The 17,262-nt window shown below is 31.2% G+C and overlaps 1 protein-coding gene across 2 annotated transcripts in view; it reads left to right on the top strand.

Moving 5' to 3' along the window:
* The window catches only part of Grasp65 (Golgi reassembly-stacking protein 2), a 41,862-nt gene extending 36,279 nt beyond the window's left edge, over positions 1–5,583 (top strand). For both annotated transcript variants that reach the window (XM_067284200.1, XM_067284199.1), the window contains one exon: positions 5,203–5,583. In XM_067284200.1, the coding sequence (XP_067140301.1) occupies positions 5,203–5,267 (65 nt within the window). In that variant the 3' untranslated portion in view covers positions 5,268–5,583. The remainder of the gene's footprint in view (positions 1–5,202) is intronic.
* The last annotated feature ends 11,679 nt before the right edge of the window (positions 5,584–17,262 follow it).

Genomic DNA, 17,262 nt, shown 5'->3' with positions numbered 1-17,262 from the left:
CTGTTGTTTACAATGTAAAATAGAATTGTTGATATAATACCAAATATCTTTAAAAACTACAGACTAGAAATATAGATAATTTAGTGATACATTCTGTACTTCACTTCAAGTTAGAATGCACTGTATCAAAACAAATCTTGTTGAATTCATATTCTGTAATGAACTTCCTGTGATTTGTTGGCTTGCTTTGGCCTTTTGCAGTTACACTTGGAACACTAGCAATGTGCCAATGAACCGTGTGAAGATATTTGTACCATTCTACCAGTCTGACTGTATTTTTATTAACAAATGTTTTAGCACATTGTCTTCAATTTAGCACATTTAAACATTTATCATTTAATGTTAACACAAACACAAAGTCTGCCCAAAAGGAACCACCATTTATTTCTTGTGTTCCAGACTATACACATTCATGGTGACAGACCTTTCTTTATAGGTTACATGCCACCAGAAGTTAAAAAAGTCCTATTTCATCTCTGAATTTCTTTTTTAACTTCTGGTGGCATGTAACCTATAAAGAAAGGTCTGTCACCATGAATGTGTATAGTCTAGAACACAAGAAATAAATGGTGGTTCCTTTTGGGCAGACTTTGTCTTCAATTTTGGTAATAATAATCTTCATCGGACAAAAAAATTTAGAAACAAATTATTTTTGTATCTGGTTGATGAAAACATTGAAAATTTAATTCATTATTCTAGAGTTCTTTACATCCAAATAGTTTTTTTTTTTTAAATTGTGTTTTGGTTTCTCTATTCAGTCTTTGGGAACTTTTGAGCCTTCAGGCTCATTATTGGGGCTAAAACTATAAGAAATGTCCATTCAAAATTTGATTCTTTGACTTTATGAATTAGCAGAATTCCAAACTTGTTCTAAAAGCTTTCAAGTTCTAACCATCTGAGCAGAAAAACTCCAATATTGTGCCACTTTGTGGACTGTATATAGTTTCATAGAATAGATCAGATCATTCTCCATATTTAAACTTTATTAGTTAATGAAATAATTTTAATTTCTGAATACTCAAGAATTTGATTTAATATATGTAAGAACAAACTTGAAAATTTTGGAGATTATTGAAAAAAGTTTTTTAAATTAAGAAATATAATTTGAATTATTGAAAAAGAATCTTAGATATTAATGTTTATCATTAAAAAATAAGTATGATAGCAATGGAATATCTGTCATCTCTGAATTAAGTATTTCAGGAATACTAAACTCCTCTTATGACAGTTTGAGAATTTTGTCAATAAATTTATAACAGTGAAGAAATGCTTTAAAACATAATTTAAATTCATCTTACATAAACTCTACAATTTGTTACTTTAATTTTTTTATGCTCTGATATTTATATTGCACTTTTTAATTTCAAATATCTTCATTAATGTTTTTTTTATACAAATAATAATTTCGAAATATGGATTTCTTAAGAATTTCAATGTTGAATGTTTATAAATAATACTATTGACAGTTTTGTTGAGATTTTTTTTTTGATGTTTTGTGTGTTTACTACACCTTAAAATTTAGTCTACATCTAAATTTTGGTAATTGTTTTCTTTGAAAGACAATAATCAACCCTTCCTAGAAATGATTTCAAAACTTTAAGAGATTATAAAAATAGTAAAGCTGTTTGACAATAAAAATTTTCTCATCTGTTTACTACTATATTAATTAAACCAGGCATATTTTCTCTTCTAGCTAAATATTCCATTCTAATTTACTTTATCCTACGTGAAAATCTATATGGGATTTGTTGGATATTTTAACACTTAAGGAGGATTTATATGCAGAAATTCTCTCTCTCTCAAATTTTAACATACCATGTGACACAAAAGGTGGGATTACACAAGTTAGGGTTTAATTTAAGGTACCAGGCCTGGACTTTATGGGAACAAAATATAAGTGTTGTGGATTTGTAATTATATACACTTGTTAACTGTTGTTATTTATATAATACTGGTCAATTTATTGTTTTGGATTATTATATTTCAAATATTCTAAAAAAAGTCAAACAACAAAAATGAACAATTAATCAAAGAAATTCTTTTTTCATATATATCAAATCAAATCAAATCTCCACCAAAAAATTCTCAAAGAAAGTATACGTTTCTTACACTGATCAGCGTATTAAGAACACCCAACAAGTCTCTGTCAGAAGTTACACCACACTGCTGGACGAACGTGCTGTCTTTTATCTTGTTCTCGGTGTAGCTCCACACTGCCCTATTTACATGTGTGTGCGTCACGGGATCAGTCACCGATGCAAATTAGTATTTTTCACCTTTTTTCTTTTTGAATTTTAGCACATTGAGGGTTTTTTAGGAGTTTCCATTCTGAAAAGAAAATAACTATAACTAAAAATAACACCCAAGACATAAAATAACAATCTGACTTTGACAACACTTGAGAAAACTTTTTTATTATATTGAAATAAGACATTAATATTCAACCTATTATTGATGAGAATTATGATTGTCATTTAAAGAAAGTTAGTTTTTTTTTAATATATACATTTTCTATTATAATATCAGGAGAAAAAATACTAAAATTATAGGAGTCAAGTTTTTTAATGGTAAAATGTTTTTCAGGACTTCTGAATTTTTATGGTTTGAAGATGTTTTTCAAAAGTTTGCTGCCCCATTTCACTAATAAAGATAACTGTTACTCCTATAGATTTAGCATATTTTTCTTCTAATCTTATATTAAAATTTAATTAGTTGTAAAACAAGATAAATGGAGTTGTCATAATCTGAAATATATCTGTGTGCTGTTATATGCATTGAAATAACTATTTGTCTTAATGAATGTGATTTTTGTATTTTATAAATTATTACAGCAGAAAGTTTAATATTAGGACACTTGGACTTACTCTCTACTAAATGCCCAAATGGGACAATTTGTCCCCACTATTTTTGTTATAATTTGAATTTTTGAGCATCTTCTATTGAAATATTGAGTTTTTCATTGCATTATATTTATACCTACATTTATTTTTCACACAAATTGCAGACAAGCTTTTTTCACACTGAGCATCTGCATCTATGTGTTGATTTGTTTGTACAATTTTTTGATGCTTGGCATTCATGTCTATTTGTTTCTTTGAGATCATCATTAGTGAGGGTGAGGCCAAAGTTTTAAATGCAAAAACGTGTACGTCAGACGTTCAGTGCCTCTTTCCTGTAAGCCTAGAAGTTTGACAATGGCATTTGGCGTTTGGAATGTCGAGCATGATTCCACTGACTTTCCAAACATTATTGTCAAACTTCTATGCTTACGGGAAAGCAGCACTGAACGTCAGACGTACATGTTTAAAACTTTGGCCTCAACCTCGCTATTGTCTTTTTCACTAAACACTGCTGGAGGAATGGAAATAATTTTCTTGTGAACTTCAGTGCAAATTAACTTCAAGAAATTTTTGTATAAGACATTAGATTTTGCCACAATAAATGCATTTGTATCATAAAAAGAATGCACATGCCAGCTTCTAGGTGATGCCTTGACAATATTGTATGGCCATTTTATCCACAATACCAATACCATATTTTGTGTTATGTAATACAGTTTTGGGTGTTTCTTTTTACTAGTCATAATAGAAGCAATACATCAAAGGAATTCAAAACAATGATGTTTTTCTCCGATAAGTAGTGATTGTCAAGTCATCATTTTTCAATATTTTCATACTGAATAGAGGTTCTTTCTATGCTTTACAGTGTAAAGAATGCAAAGAGATACCTTATTCATTGTTCCAACATGACTTTTTTCTTTAATTCCATAGAAATTACCTAAAAAATGGAAATGTTACCATGGACAATTACTTTCAATCAAACTTATAACAATGTTGATTGTCTGAACAAACTCATTCTTTCCCAAATGTGATATTTCATAAATGGATTTCCAATATCCACACACTAAGCCAGTATTTTTGGCCATATTTATCTGGCTTGGAGAGCATACAATTGCATAAATTCACATTCGATGGCTATATTTGGCCCTGGCTTATAGCAAGTTTGACAGTTCTCAACGAATTTGTTCCATACTGCTGAAATCAAGGCAAATTTATCATTGAGTTGTTATGAGTGGGTGGCTTTTATGTCAAAATAGAGAGACCAATTATTTTTGCAAAATAATGAGAAGACTTTTTTTCTTTCACTTTGTGTCAGTATGGTCAGAAAATTAATGGAACTCAAATGTTTCTGTAACCACTCATACGGCTTGCGTAAATTATAGCAATAAAAGCTTCAAGTTGTTTGGTTTCTCTCTGTAAATAATTGCCTTTCAGCACATGGCAAATACATTTATACAAAAATTTATTGTGTTGGAGAATGAAATTGTCTCCCATTAAATGCCCTGCACTTAATGTATAATAATATACTATGTTGTGCTTGGCATAAAATATTTTGAAAGAAGCTTCAAACAGATTGTTTTGAAAAGCATCCAGAATGATAAAAATGTTTGGGATGTTATTGACAGTAATCATCTTGTTCAATATACTGTACTGTACCAATCATCATCATAAACTCGTCATTGATTTCTGTATCACTTGGACTCATAATCACCGAGTGTAAACATGGCCAAGATTGGAATCGACATATCTTACACAGTGTTCTACACCAACAAAGTTTACTTCTTGACTGGGAAGGACTGTTTGTATTAGTGACATTAGCCATGTCCTCTAAATTTTCAGATAAATGAAAGTAATTGTGCTTACTGTTTTTGTAATCACTTTCTCTATTTCTGATGATAAAATTGGATGGTATTCTGTAATTTTTGATAAGTTCTTCACTTGTAAAGCAAGCCATTTTTACAACTAAGCAACTGGAAGCAGAATGAAATCTGACCTTTAGCCAAGAAATATCAACACACACAATTTACTTTTTAAAAAGTGTAGTTATTGAAGACGAGTCTAAAATTTTAAATAGAATACACAAAAAAAAAAAAGACATGTATAAATTTTTTTTATGGTGGTTGATTTTATCTTTTTTTGTTATGGATCTTGTTATTTATTGAGGGAGGAGATCTGCTCTCTGGTGACATTTTCTAATGTACTGTACTGTACATGAAATAAATTTTTTCCTCTGGGTGTTGTTAATAAATAAATCATCAAAGAAAGGCTACTTCTAAAACGATAAGGTTTAAAAATTGATATTAGTTAATTTTAGTAAATTTAAAAAGTATATTGTCTAAGAGTGCTAATTTTTTTTATACAGATGTAAAAATGAATGAAATGGAAGGACACTCTCTGCCGAAAAGGTCAATGCCCCAACGTTTGTGAACCAGCAAAAAATTTGGGTAATCTGGTGTTAATGAAATATCCATGCAGCAAAATATTTTAGTTGGAATAGACAATTGACATTTCATTTTTAAGGCATTTGACATTCATAAACGGGAGGAAATATATATATAAAATGAAACACTGTATCGTTTCGATTTTTCTTCTAATTCAAAATTTGTATTATTCTAACTTATGTCACCGCTGGACTTCACAGAAATTCTTCCGTTTCTACCCAACGTCCATACAAAGGATTTGTTACGTGCCTGTGATTCTACAAAAGATTTAAAAAAAAACAATAAAAGAAATTTTGTTCGTACGTAATGTGGTATTTTTTATTATTTTATTGAGCTTTACACATTTAATTTCATAAAGAAAAACTTATTGCAAATATGAAATAACAGAGCAAGCTATCTAGAATCTCTATGTATTTAGAAGACAATGTAATTTTTTTTTTTTTTTTTACTATGGGGAAAAAAGGTGATTGACGATCTTAAAATCATTTTATCTTGTAAAAGTATTTTATAAATAGTTGTATATAAATTTTTGAATAAACTTGTTCTGAAATTTAATTTATTAGTGTTATATCTATTTTTAATTTACCTAAATTCGTCTAGTTCAAGAATTGTAAAATTATTGAAATAAATGCTTTATAAGCAAAATTGATTCCATGATTCTATTCAATGAGCTCAGATTTAAATATAAGTTAAAAACAAGGGCGCTATGAAAGGAGTAATCGTGTTATTACGTTAAACTGATTTGGGCCTAAATGCAATAGTTAACAGAGCCCAGAAAAAATTCTGTGTAAAATATGTATATTTTTAGAGTATAAGCCGGGAATGGTCCGGATAAAGGTGTTTATTAATACTAAGTAGTTATTTAATTTGAGTAAAGTTTTGTTAATTCCTTCCTACAAATTGTTCTCAAACCGAAACAAATTTTCCCATAAACAATATATGAATTAAGTTCGAAAAGTGAGGTTTGACTTTAATAATGACAATCTACATCAATGAAAACTTCAAATTGTCCATTCGGATTTGAGGTTTGTTTAATGGAATAAGGCAGTTCAAACTATCTGACAAGGATTTTTCTACGGAAAATTGGCCCATATTTAGGCTTTCAAAATTTTGTGTGTCCAGCATATTCGTCAGGCGCAATCCCAGAATCAATATCAGTGTGGGATTGCGCCTGACTAATAAATTTTTTTATTAAAAAAACTATTTTTAGTACTAAAAATAAAAACAAGAAATTCTGTATATAAAATATTTTAGTAATTTAATATTTTTACTACTAATGTCAAGATAGATATTAATAGGAATCGAAGTAAGATTCAGGAGAAACGTAAATCGTAAACATAGAAAAAATATGAACTAGAGACGGAAATTCCCACTCTACGTAGCGCTGCCGTGGATTCAGCAAGAATCCAATATGGCTTTATAGCGAGGATGTTTCGAATGCACGCAATCGAGTGAAACGTACAGAGTTAGAAATTAATAAAATTTTTTCAGGCATATTTATCTCGACACGGGAAAACTAGGGACAGTTTCAAGAGTAGTTACAATTTTTGTTGCTAGAATCTAACGGCATCACTGTCGCATCAGCTTGAAAAGAACTGTTCGACGAACTCTGCCACTCTCAGTCACATATCGCAATCGAGTTGTAACGTTAGCCACATGTCAGGACTAATTAGACTCGTTTCCCTTCCAGTTTCTTTCTTTAGTTCTGATAATTTCAAGTAGCTTAATAGATTAGTTTGCCGTAAGCCTTCTTGCTATGGGCCATGCCATGGCAGCTTACAGCCTGAATTATAATAAGACACTTGTTTTTTAATTTAATACACTAGACAGAAACGTTGTACTTTGGTTATTAATTTATTTTCTCGAGTGAAATACGAGTATAACGTGTATTAAAGTAAGGAAGTCCAGCCTCGGCAGTCCATTAATCAGACGGTCGGATGGCCGAGCGGTCAAGGTGGCAGCCTACTGCTCTGGGGGACCCGGGATCGAATCCGATCGGGTCGAATAATCCCCAGGAATTTTTCGGGGAGTGGTCCGTTCGGATATGTCGGGCCCCGTCCCTCACCACCCGGTCGCCCCATTGTGGGCCTGGCCGAACCCATAATGGGCCTACTAAAAGAGGCCCTCTTAGTGCCCACAGGGCGGAAAGAGTTAAAAAAAAATTCCATTAATCAAGTTTTTACCAATCACAACGCGAGCTGATGGTGCTTTTGCTTAAACTGTTGTATTAAAAACTGGAGAGAGTATTTAGTATGGACAGTACTTAACGTATGCCACGGTTCAATACAAAGATGATAATTTGATGAGGATGGCTGCCTTTATTACAATTCTTAAAATGAAAATAAATGCATTTAAACAGACTTATTTTCTAATAAACTATTAAATCTGAAATTATATTTTGACAGGAAGTAATTTAAAATCACTATTTGAAGTTTTAATTGTTTATTTAACTAGCATGTATACTTTTTTCAAGCTGTGTTAGCAATGTTTACAACAAATACAGATTTTTATTAATAGAAAAGGTATGAGAATGGCGAATATATTCTGAATTATTTTGTAAATTGTAAAAACTAAGGCTTCTAACAAAAATTATGATGGATATATAAAATGCAGTCAAACGAATCGACTTATATTCTAGTAATTTCATATACGCTACATCGCGTGATTATGTCGTATTGCGTTAGAATTTAGGCGGAGCTGGAAAGAAAAACAATTTTTGCACTTGTTAAGTACAGAAGAGGTGATCTATATACCTTATAACAAAGCAATCTCCATCGACTGCTTTGTTCTTGTGTCTAGTTCGTTTTTCGCGCCCATTTTCCGTTAAACGCACGCAACGCTGTTTTTATTTTTGATCCCTGCCCCTTAATTCCATTAGGCGAACTTAGTGGCATCAGAAAACACTGGCACGGTAACTTTAACCTCTCTGTATATCGAAAACGTGTAGTGGACTCCTATCTTTTACATTTCAATGGACCCTCATTGCATTTTCGGATTCCTCCTGGCAATTAATGGAAAATGGCAAAGTTTTACTGATTGATCGATCAAATTTTGAGAAAGAACAATTATGTAAATCAAATAGAAGAGGCATCGCTAACCAAATATTGATGTTATTAAATTTTGGTGATTAAAGGCGAGATAAAGGGGCAGTAGCGTAGCGAGGGGGGTGCAAGGGGGTGTATCATGCACCGGACGCCACTCTCAGAGAGGCGCCCAAATGGTCTCCGAGACAAACTATATGTGTTTCTGGAGGGGGGAAGAGGGGCGCCAATAAAGTGTCGGGCGCCAGTTATGTTCGCTACGCCACTGTAAAGAGGTCGTGTGTATCTCCAGGAATGTCAGACTTAATGACGATTTTAACTCCCTATTAGCATTTACAATTTTTTATAAAACTCATCCTCAAAATTAAACTTTTTATATTTTTAATTATTATAAAATAGCAAAAAGTTTATTTTAATAAAATATCGTAACAGATGGCGTTACCAAATGTTGCCGGGAAAGTTAAGTAACTCGTTGCTGAATTTTTTTATCCATTCTTTAAATAATAATAATATGTATAAAACTACTCAATGCTACTTTCTCATTATAAACAATATATTTTAATAATATAATTATTTTTTTGCATAGTTATCATGAAATATATCTGGGAAATAACCGAACATGCTTTTCTGATTTTAATTTTAATTTAAAAAATAACGTAAGCCTGAACAAATTTGTTCGTTTTCCTCTTTTCATTTCAGTCATCTGTACAAATAAAATCATTAATTGGTCAAATAATAATAGTAATAATGCGAGGAACATGGATTATCATCAACATCAGGACCATTATAAATTCCACTTGGAAGTACAAACTTCAATATTCATCATGAAGAAATTCACAATTCGTTTGTGCTTTGCTCTCTTGGTAGTTCTACTGGGTAAGTATTTTATATGAACAAATTCATATCTTATTTTCCGTACAGTTTCGAAAAACAATCTAGAATATTTGAATTTTATGCTATTACATATTAAAACTGAACCCTTAAAAATATATATTTCAGTTGTCGGCGTTGTAATGGCTTCTAACAATGAAGTATCTAGTGAATCGGTAAATTATTTTTTTCATAAATTTAATTCAAAGTGTCATTTATTTTTGAAAATGTATGTGATCTTGATGCACTTCGTTTGTTGATCATTCAAAGTAGAGAAAACGAGATTTGTTGATACTAGTTTCTTTATTTTGATCACAATCTTGGTGACTTAATTCTGTTATTAATCGTCGGTTTTTTCTATTTCTGTAAAAAAATCTTCCCAAAAACTGTATAAATAATCCAATATTAGTTAACCACTTCAGTTCCAAAGCACTTTCTCATCCCCACTCCCTTTCACCCTTTTGTTTCTAATTTGTAATTGTGTGTCCCTCCTCTGTTGTTTAAAATTCAGTACTAAGACTATGTATTTGCAAACCATTGTTATTAATTTCTTCTGTTTTCTTTTTTTTAATTTTATAATTTCTGTGTGTTCATAGAGCCTTCTTTTAAAATTATTATTAGTTTTTGTTTTTTTTTAAAATTATTTTTACGGAATCTAACTATTTCGCAATTGTTATTGTTGCATTGTTCTCTTTTCTTCCTTTAGGCCTATATATAATATATACATACAATGAATTCGGTGTTTGCCATCAATCAAATATCACATATACCTAATTTATATTTCGCTGGTCGTATTCTTAGCAAGAGCTTTCGAATTTTAAAACATTTGAACAACATTAAAGAATTGAAACCAACCTTTACGAGAAGTTATAATTCTTTAATGTTGTTCAAATGTTTTAAAATTCGAAAGCTCTTGCTAAGAATAAGACCAGCGAAATATAAATTAGGTGTATGTGACATTTGATTGATGGCAAACACCGAATTCATTGTATGTATATTGACGTCACATTGACGTAAAAGTGCACAATTCTAACAAAACGAATCTACCCGTTACTTTATTTAAATATTGCCGACTCGTTAATTTTCATTGAAATTTTTAACTGAAATTGCATTTCAGATAAATATTTATCAAGTTTAAAAATAAATTAAAATATTTAAAACGATGGAGCCAGAATTTGCTAATCTTACTTAATTGTGCTGTGAGTGAGTAAACGAAAATACGAATTTTCTTTCTTTTCTAACTTACGGAGGCCTAAAAACTGAACTCTAAACCATTTACTAAATGAAATAGAATTAGAATTAAAGGTTAAAAAACATACCAGTTTTCCTTAGAGATAAACACTTTATTACATCGTATTTATCCCGAAATGCATTTCGCCAGTACACTGGCCTTTTCAGTAGGGCTCCAAAATGCACAATATGATTCAATTTGCCAATCACAATAACTATTCATTACAATCTCTTACTCCGTGTTTACTGTTTATATATCCGACAAAGTTTACCCAGCATTCCGCTGGCACCACACCATTATTTAAATTTACGGAGTTACTTTGCGTAACAATTGCAAAATGTTCTTTAAATTTCCATTTTACAGTCTTTATTTCTTTATACACAATTTCTACTTCGTTAACGTTAATTTGACAATTATTAACATTACAATGCAAAAAATCGGGAAAGTATTGACCCTTAAACGTACTGCGGCGAGATGTTCCGACAGTCTAACCTTCAACTCCAACATAAAAATTTGGGACTCCGCACGTGCATTGTAATCTGTACACCACTCCTTCTTCCTCTAACCGATCCCTTTTTTCAATGTATCCAATTTTCATCAGTTCAGATAGTTCCAATCCAAAAAACAGGCTAATTTTATTAAAGTTTCACTAACGACTTTTTGGTATTTCTCGTAACATTTAATATATGGAAACGATACGTATTTTTTAATTTCTTGTTTTGTCTTTACTTTATATCTATTTGACACGAAGTCATCATATCATCATACCATTTTTCGTGTACTCACTCACAGTACAATTAAGTAAGATTTTATCAAGTTTATTTAGATTTATAAAATATTATTTTCTTATAACAACATTTCCAACTTACATTTTACAATATTAAAATTTAAAAGCGAAATTTACGAATTATTCCAATAAAAATTTCAATGAATTAATAAACTAATTTATAAAAAATATTTTAAGTTTGTTTAAAATAGCCGAATTTCTTTTTCCGTGCGATCCATGGCCCGCAATGCGACACTGGAAACTCTACAATACGGCCTGTAGCCCCAAGCTTACACATATTATTAAAATAATAAAATGAAATTTAAAAAAATAAATGTAATGTATTGATAATTAAATTTGAAGTCGGTGGATAAAAAGTTTATTGTTCTATATAAATTTTTACTTTCGGCGAGTTCTTGTCTCAAAGATATGGCTACAGAATATACAGAAGAGAGCTTTTTTAAAACTCTTTGTTCTATTGGCACTAAGAGGGTTCTTTTAGCAAACCCATTATAGATTTAACCAAGTTCACAATGGGGCTGCCAAGTGGCGAGGGACGGTGGCGGCATATCCAGTCGGACTACCCCCAAAAACTTTCCTGAGGACTTTTCGACCCAACCGTGAGGATGAGATCCCGGATTCCCCAGAGCGTAGGCCATCTTATGGCTCTGGGCTCTGGGGAATCTTATGAGTTTGATACCAACGATGTAGACAAATAATTTGTTCCCTCTCTCTGTCTAGGTTGATATTCAAACAAGTTTAAAATAATTAAATAAGAAATGACCACAGAATTTTTTTTCTATGATATTGCAATTATTAATACAAAATATTTATTTATTCTAATTACAGGATGAATCGTCATCAGGTTTAGAATCAAACGAAGTAAGGATATTCTTTTAATTCAATCACAATAAAGTTACTAATTATTAAGAATTTTTTATTAACGAGAACTCAATTAATTACAGGTTCACGGTCGTAAAAAGAGAGTATGAAAGTTTCATTTTTTGTATTTTTAAATATTTTATTTTCTATTCTTTTTTTAAATATAAATATTAAATAAATTACTTATATAGTAACTACATATTCCGCTAACCTTAATTATTGTGCGCTCCTGTGCGCAATGAGATGGACAACAATAAAGCAAACAGCCGAAAAGCAGCAGCAACCATCGGGCCATGTAGCCTACTTACAGTACCACAGACGAGGTGGATATGGGAACGGAAAGCGTGCTGCGCTTTTGTGGCAAAAATGTGAAAACGGTGACAAAGAGCGTGCCAAGAAAGTAATGTCCGTTTCTGCCCACCAGCACATCCGATTTTCACCCATTAGGTGATCCAACTTAGAGTTGTGATACGAAGGTCAGATCGGAAGACCAAGAAAAAGAAGAACGCAATTAATACAAGTATAACCAAACGAAATTGGACTGAAAAAGTTTAACAATATTTGTATAAAGAATATTGTCTGCAGCCAGTGTTGTAAACAGTAATAAAAGTGCCATAAAAATAATGTCTTGGGACTTCCAAGCATTAAAAAAAATTCAATAGAAAAAAAAATTAAAAAGTCTTTAAAAGGTCGACTTCGCCGAAAAAAAGACAATTTGTTTCTGAAGTGGTTAATATATATTTAAAAAACAACTTTATAAATCGGAAATAATGAATGAAATGAAATTCATAATTATGACATTTAAATTATAGTATTATATATTTTCTATTTTAATCACAGAGCCTTACCACAAAGCAAAAAGACAATAGCGAAGACGATAGCGAAGACGATAGCGAAGACGATGACGATGATTAGGACGATGACGTAAGAATCTCAAATATTCTTTGAACAAAATTATTGTTATTAAATTTAAGTTTATTACTAACAAGACTCATATTAATTAATTATACAGATATAAATTTCACTTCTTATTTTATATAATTAATTAAATGCAAAATTTCTTATATTTAGTTTAATGCGTTTTGATTTACCCTATATACCCTATGAAGCTTGAAAAAGTAGCAATTACAACACTTCTCGAGAAAACTTAAATAGGAAATAGTTTATAAAAATCTTGTGAGATTAACTAATTGTAATTTGCGTCAAAATACCTTTTTAATGATTATTATAAGTAACAATTCATATTTGATGTTTACGCGTTGTCGACGCGACAATCGGGAGCGAAGGAGAATGTAAGTAAGAAGATGCGCTTCTCGAATCGGTTTGCCTTGTAAATGCATTAATTCCATTTAAATGAGGTTGGGAAATGATGCAACGTATGCCGAACAAATATATCATCGTCACGAAGCAACCAATTTTTGAATTCATTCACTGGAGCCACGAATGTCTAGAATGTCTCATATTGAAAAATCAATGTTTAAAACTCAAAAAGGCGGTAAACTTATATTAAAAATAATTGTTGGCGATAAGATATTTTTAATAAAAGGGCCCCATTAATGAGTAATGAAAAGCCCAATAATCTGTCACTGAACCCAAGCGAATTTAGAAAGAGGACGTTTTCGCCATTTACTTATCAGAATTTTATTTAATAATTGTACAATGTGTTTTAAGATATAAAAAAAATTAGAAAATTAGCGATGCTAAGTAGAATATCAAAAATATCATATACATAATATATGATATTATTTTTTTAAGGTTAATTTTTATTTTATTTATTTTTTCTAGATAAATCAAATTCCCGAGTGGATGATGATAATGTCTTTTTTTGGTACTAAATGATAATAAAAGTTAATGAGCAAATACTTGTTGTTTACCGATATTGTCAGCTCTGATTTCAAACGATTCAAATTAAAAACACAAACTAAAATTTATATTAGAAATATGAAACAATTACCTTACACGAATCAGCATGAAAGATACTCATGTACTACTGTACAGTACGTACAACATTAGGTTCTTTATTTACTGACCAAAACAAAAGGTAACGACATTTGCTACGAAAGGTTCCGCCAAAGTGATATTTAACAAACCTCGGGCCCTATATAATGTTGATTTATTTACTTCAATAATAATTTTATTTTCTATAGGGCCTAGGTCCCCATTACCCTCTGGGCAGCCCCGATATCACATAAAATACAAAATAAAACATTGAAACATAATGGTACTGTACATAATTGCATGTTTCAGCAGATTACAACAGACGAGGGTAGGGATTATATAAAATAATAATAATAATAATAATTGTAAATGCTAATAACGAGTAAAATCGTCATTAAGTCCACTTCTACTTGATATATGACACGAACCCTCCTTTATCTCTCCAACCCCTCGACCTTTAGTCGTCAGAATTTAATAGCATCAATCTTCCTAATAAACAAACCGTCCTGCAAACTTTCAGAAAATTTCTACAAAAAGCACAGGAGTTATTAAGCTTCGGAGGGTGAACATAATCGCGCCACCCATACAGACATTAACATCCATACATATTGAAAAAACCTTCGAATTTTTTTTTAAATTTCTCGACGTTTCAAGGTCTCCTGAATTCAAAAATGTAAAAACCTGGGGGTTATTAAAATGGAATAATCTATTGCTTTTAGCCCTTAACACCTAATTAATAAAACTCTATAATAAATTAAGGCTCTTTTTAACATGTATAAGTAACAGTTAAAACCCGTTTTGTCTAGTTAAAACTAGTTTTAACTAGACAAAGTTCTAGTTAAAACTAGACAAAACGTCTAGTTTTAACTAGACGTTTTGTCTAGTTAAAACTAGTTTTAACTAGACAAAACGGGTTTTAACAATGACATCCAGTAAAAACTAGTTTAAACTAAAAACGGGTTTTTTACTGTAACATATATAATATAGAACACTCAAAATGCATTTCGGACTCAATACGTCCCTCTTCAGTTGGTGTTCATACAAAAATATAAATTATAGAAACACATTAAAAGACCGTTGTAAATATGACAAATTCACAATTATCACAGGTGATCTCACACTAGTGTAATAGTTTCACAATCATCATTTCTTAGACTTGGGAACACTAATACAATTTACCAAAAATTTCTGTTTTTATAATTAATAATTAAAATATAAATGTAAAATGATGGATCTATACTCACAATAAACACATCAGTTGAACTAGCTGAAACACTTTCACACAACTGAAACACTGTACTAACACTACGCACTACCACAGCTAATTTGTATATTTATTCACTTCAAGTGTCACCTATTATTACGTCATTAATTATTAATTTATTTTTGTTTTTATCAATGAAATCATACTACCCTGCGTCTAACTTTATTCCTAAATTGTAATTAATTCTTTTTTCTGATTTAATTTTTAAAATTTCTATATGTTCATAGTATTTATCGCCTTTATTGTATCTTTCACTATTTCACAACCTTTAAAATTTTGAGTGTTCTATATTATATACATGTTAAAAAGAACCGTAATTTATTGTAGTTTTATTAATAAGATGCTAAATAATCATTAAAGATTTTGTGAATTCTCGTTTAAGCCCGTATGTATATATCAATATGTCTATTTAAACTAGACTGACAAGTCAGTGTTAAATAATTTAAAATCTTTTATGTTACATGACAACAGTTCATCTATTCGGGTTATAGTTTGAACGATTCTGGAATGAAAGAAACGTTTAATAATTGACAGAAAAGGAAATTTACAAAATTTTATTTAAAATAAAGAATACTTTATTTAATGTATCTTCAACTTTGTAAGTGAAGTGTCTATTTTTTAAATTGAAATACCATAATCCACTAGACATTGAAAGTTTGTATAAAACTGGGATCTTATAGAGGATTGTGAAATAGTGTCTCCATGAAACATGTCGACGAATATTCAAACTCAGCTGCGGTCTTGGTCAATAACGTTTGGTAGGGCAGAACTGTCTGAAATTTCTGGCTAAATCCCAACCACCAAAATGGCAGATGTCGAGGATTTTCCGAAGAACACCAGCATCAACGAATGGGATTATGAGAAAGATTTGGATCATTTGACCAATTTTTTAGAAAATAATTCTCTTTTATCACTCAAACTGCAAACATTAGCCTATTTCTTACTTATTGTAAAAACAGAAAATTAATAGTGTATACTTTTGTAATTTATTTCGCTGAAACTGAATCTTATCTTCTAAACTGTGCTATTTAGGAGTTAGACACGAAGAAAATCCAGAAAACTGCACGTTGCCAGCAAGTTAGTCAGGTGCGAACCCACGACCTGTTCAGTGGTTTTGTCTGGCAGGTCACTGGTGGGATGTTATAAAAGAAAGTTAAATATAAATTTTAAACTCAAAATCAATTACTTAGGCGAAATATTCAAGACAAACGTCTCAATAATTAAGTGTGTAAATCTATTTTTTATTTTGTAATTTAAATTCAAATGGTTGTTAAAAGTACGACGCGAAAGAAAAACACGTACACGTGTTGATCAATTAAAATAAATTTAATTTCGCGTTGGAAATAAATGGTACAAATTCTTTATGGATTCCCGCTGTTCGTATCGTAACCGTAATCCGCGAGTACAGTTCCGTTACAAATGCCGTCCGACAATACTACTTAACTAACGCGCGCGAATTTTAATCGGACTTAAACTAATAGGAAGGGATAGAAGAAAAAAGGGAAGTAAGAAGGATTATAGGATAGATGGGTACCCAATTCCTTGGCTGTTGTTGGACGCAGATCCTTGTCTCGACTTATAATGCTCGTATGCTCTCGCGTACAAAGACGGTTTCTTAGCGTTTTCTTCCAGGGATCGGATTCTCTTCTCGATCTGTTCCTTTTGGCCCTATTCCATAGAGCTCGCCAATTTCTCACTCGAGGTTCGCAGCCACACGTCTTTCTTCGTTCGTGTCCGGCCAAAGAATGTTCAGTGGAACGTTCCTTTTCCCTCCAGGCTCGTCGCCGTCTATTATTTTCCCCTACCTCCTGGTGGGCTACGGGCAAGTCCGAGTTCTCGGAAGTTCGAGACAATGAGACAAAGAAAATTGGAAAGAAGGATAGATTTATAGAAATAGAATATAAATTAAACTAAAAACTATACATAAATAAAGGCGTACAGCCACATGGTTATGGTTAGTGCAGTGTATAGAGTAAACAAATCACTTTG

The sequence above is a fragment of the Centruroides vittatus genome, unplaced genomic scaffold (genome assembly GCF_030686945.1).
Source record: "Centruroides vittatus isolate TY-2023 unplaced genomic scaffold, ASM3068694v2 scaffold_1152, whole genome shotgun sequence".
Taxonomy (NCBI): Eukaryota; Metazoa; Arthropoda; class Arachnida; order Scorpiones; family Buthidae; genus Centruroides; species Centruroides vittatus.
Note: the sequence above shows the minus strand (reverse complement) of the source record. Positions and strands in the feature narration are given on the sequence as shown.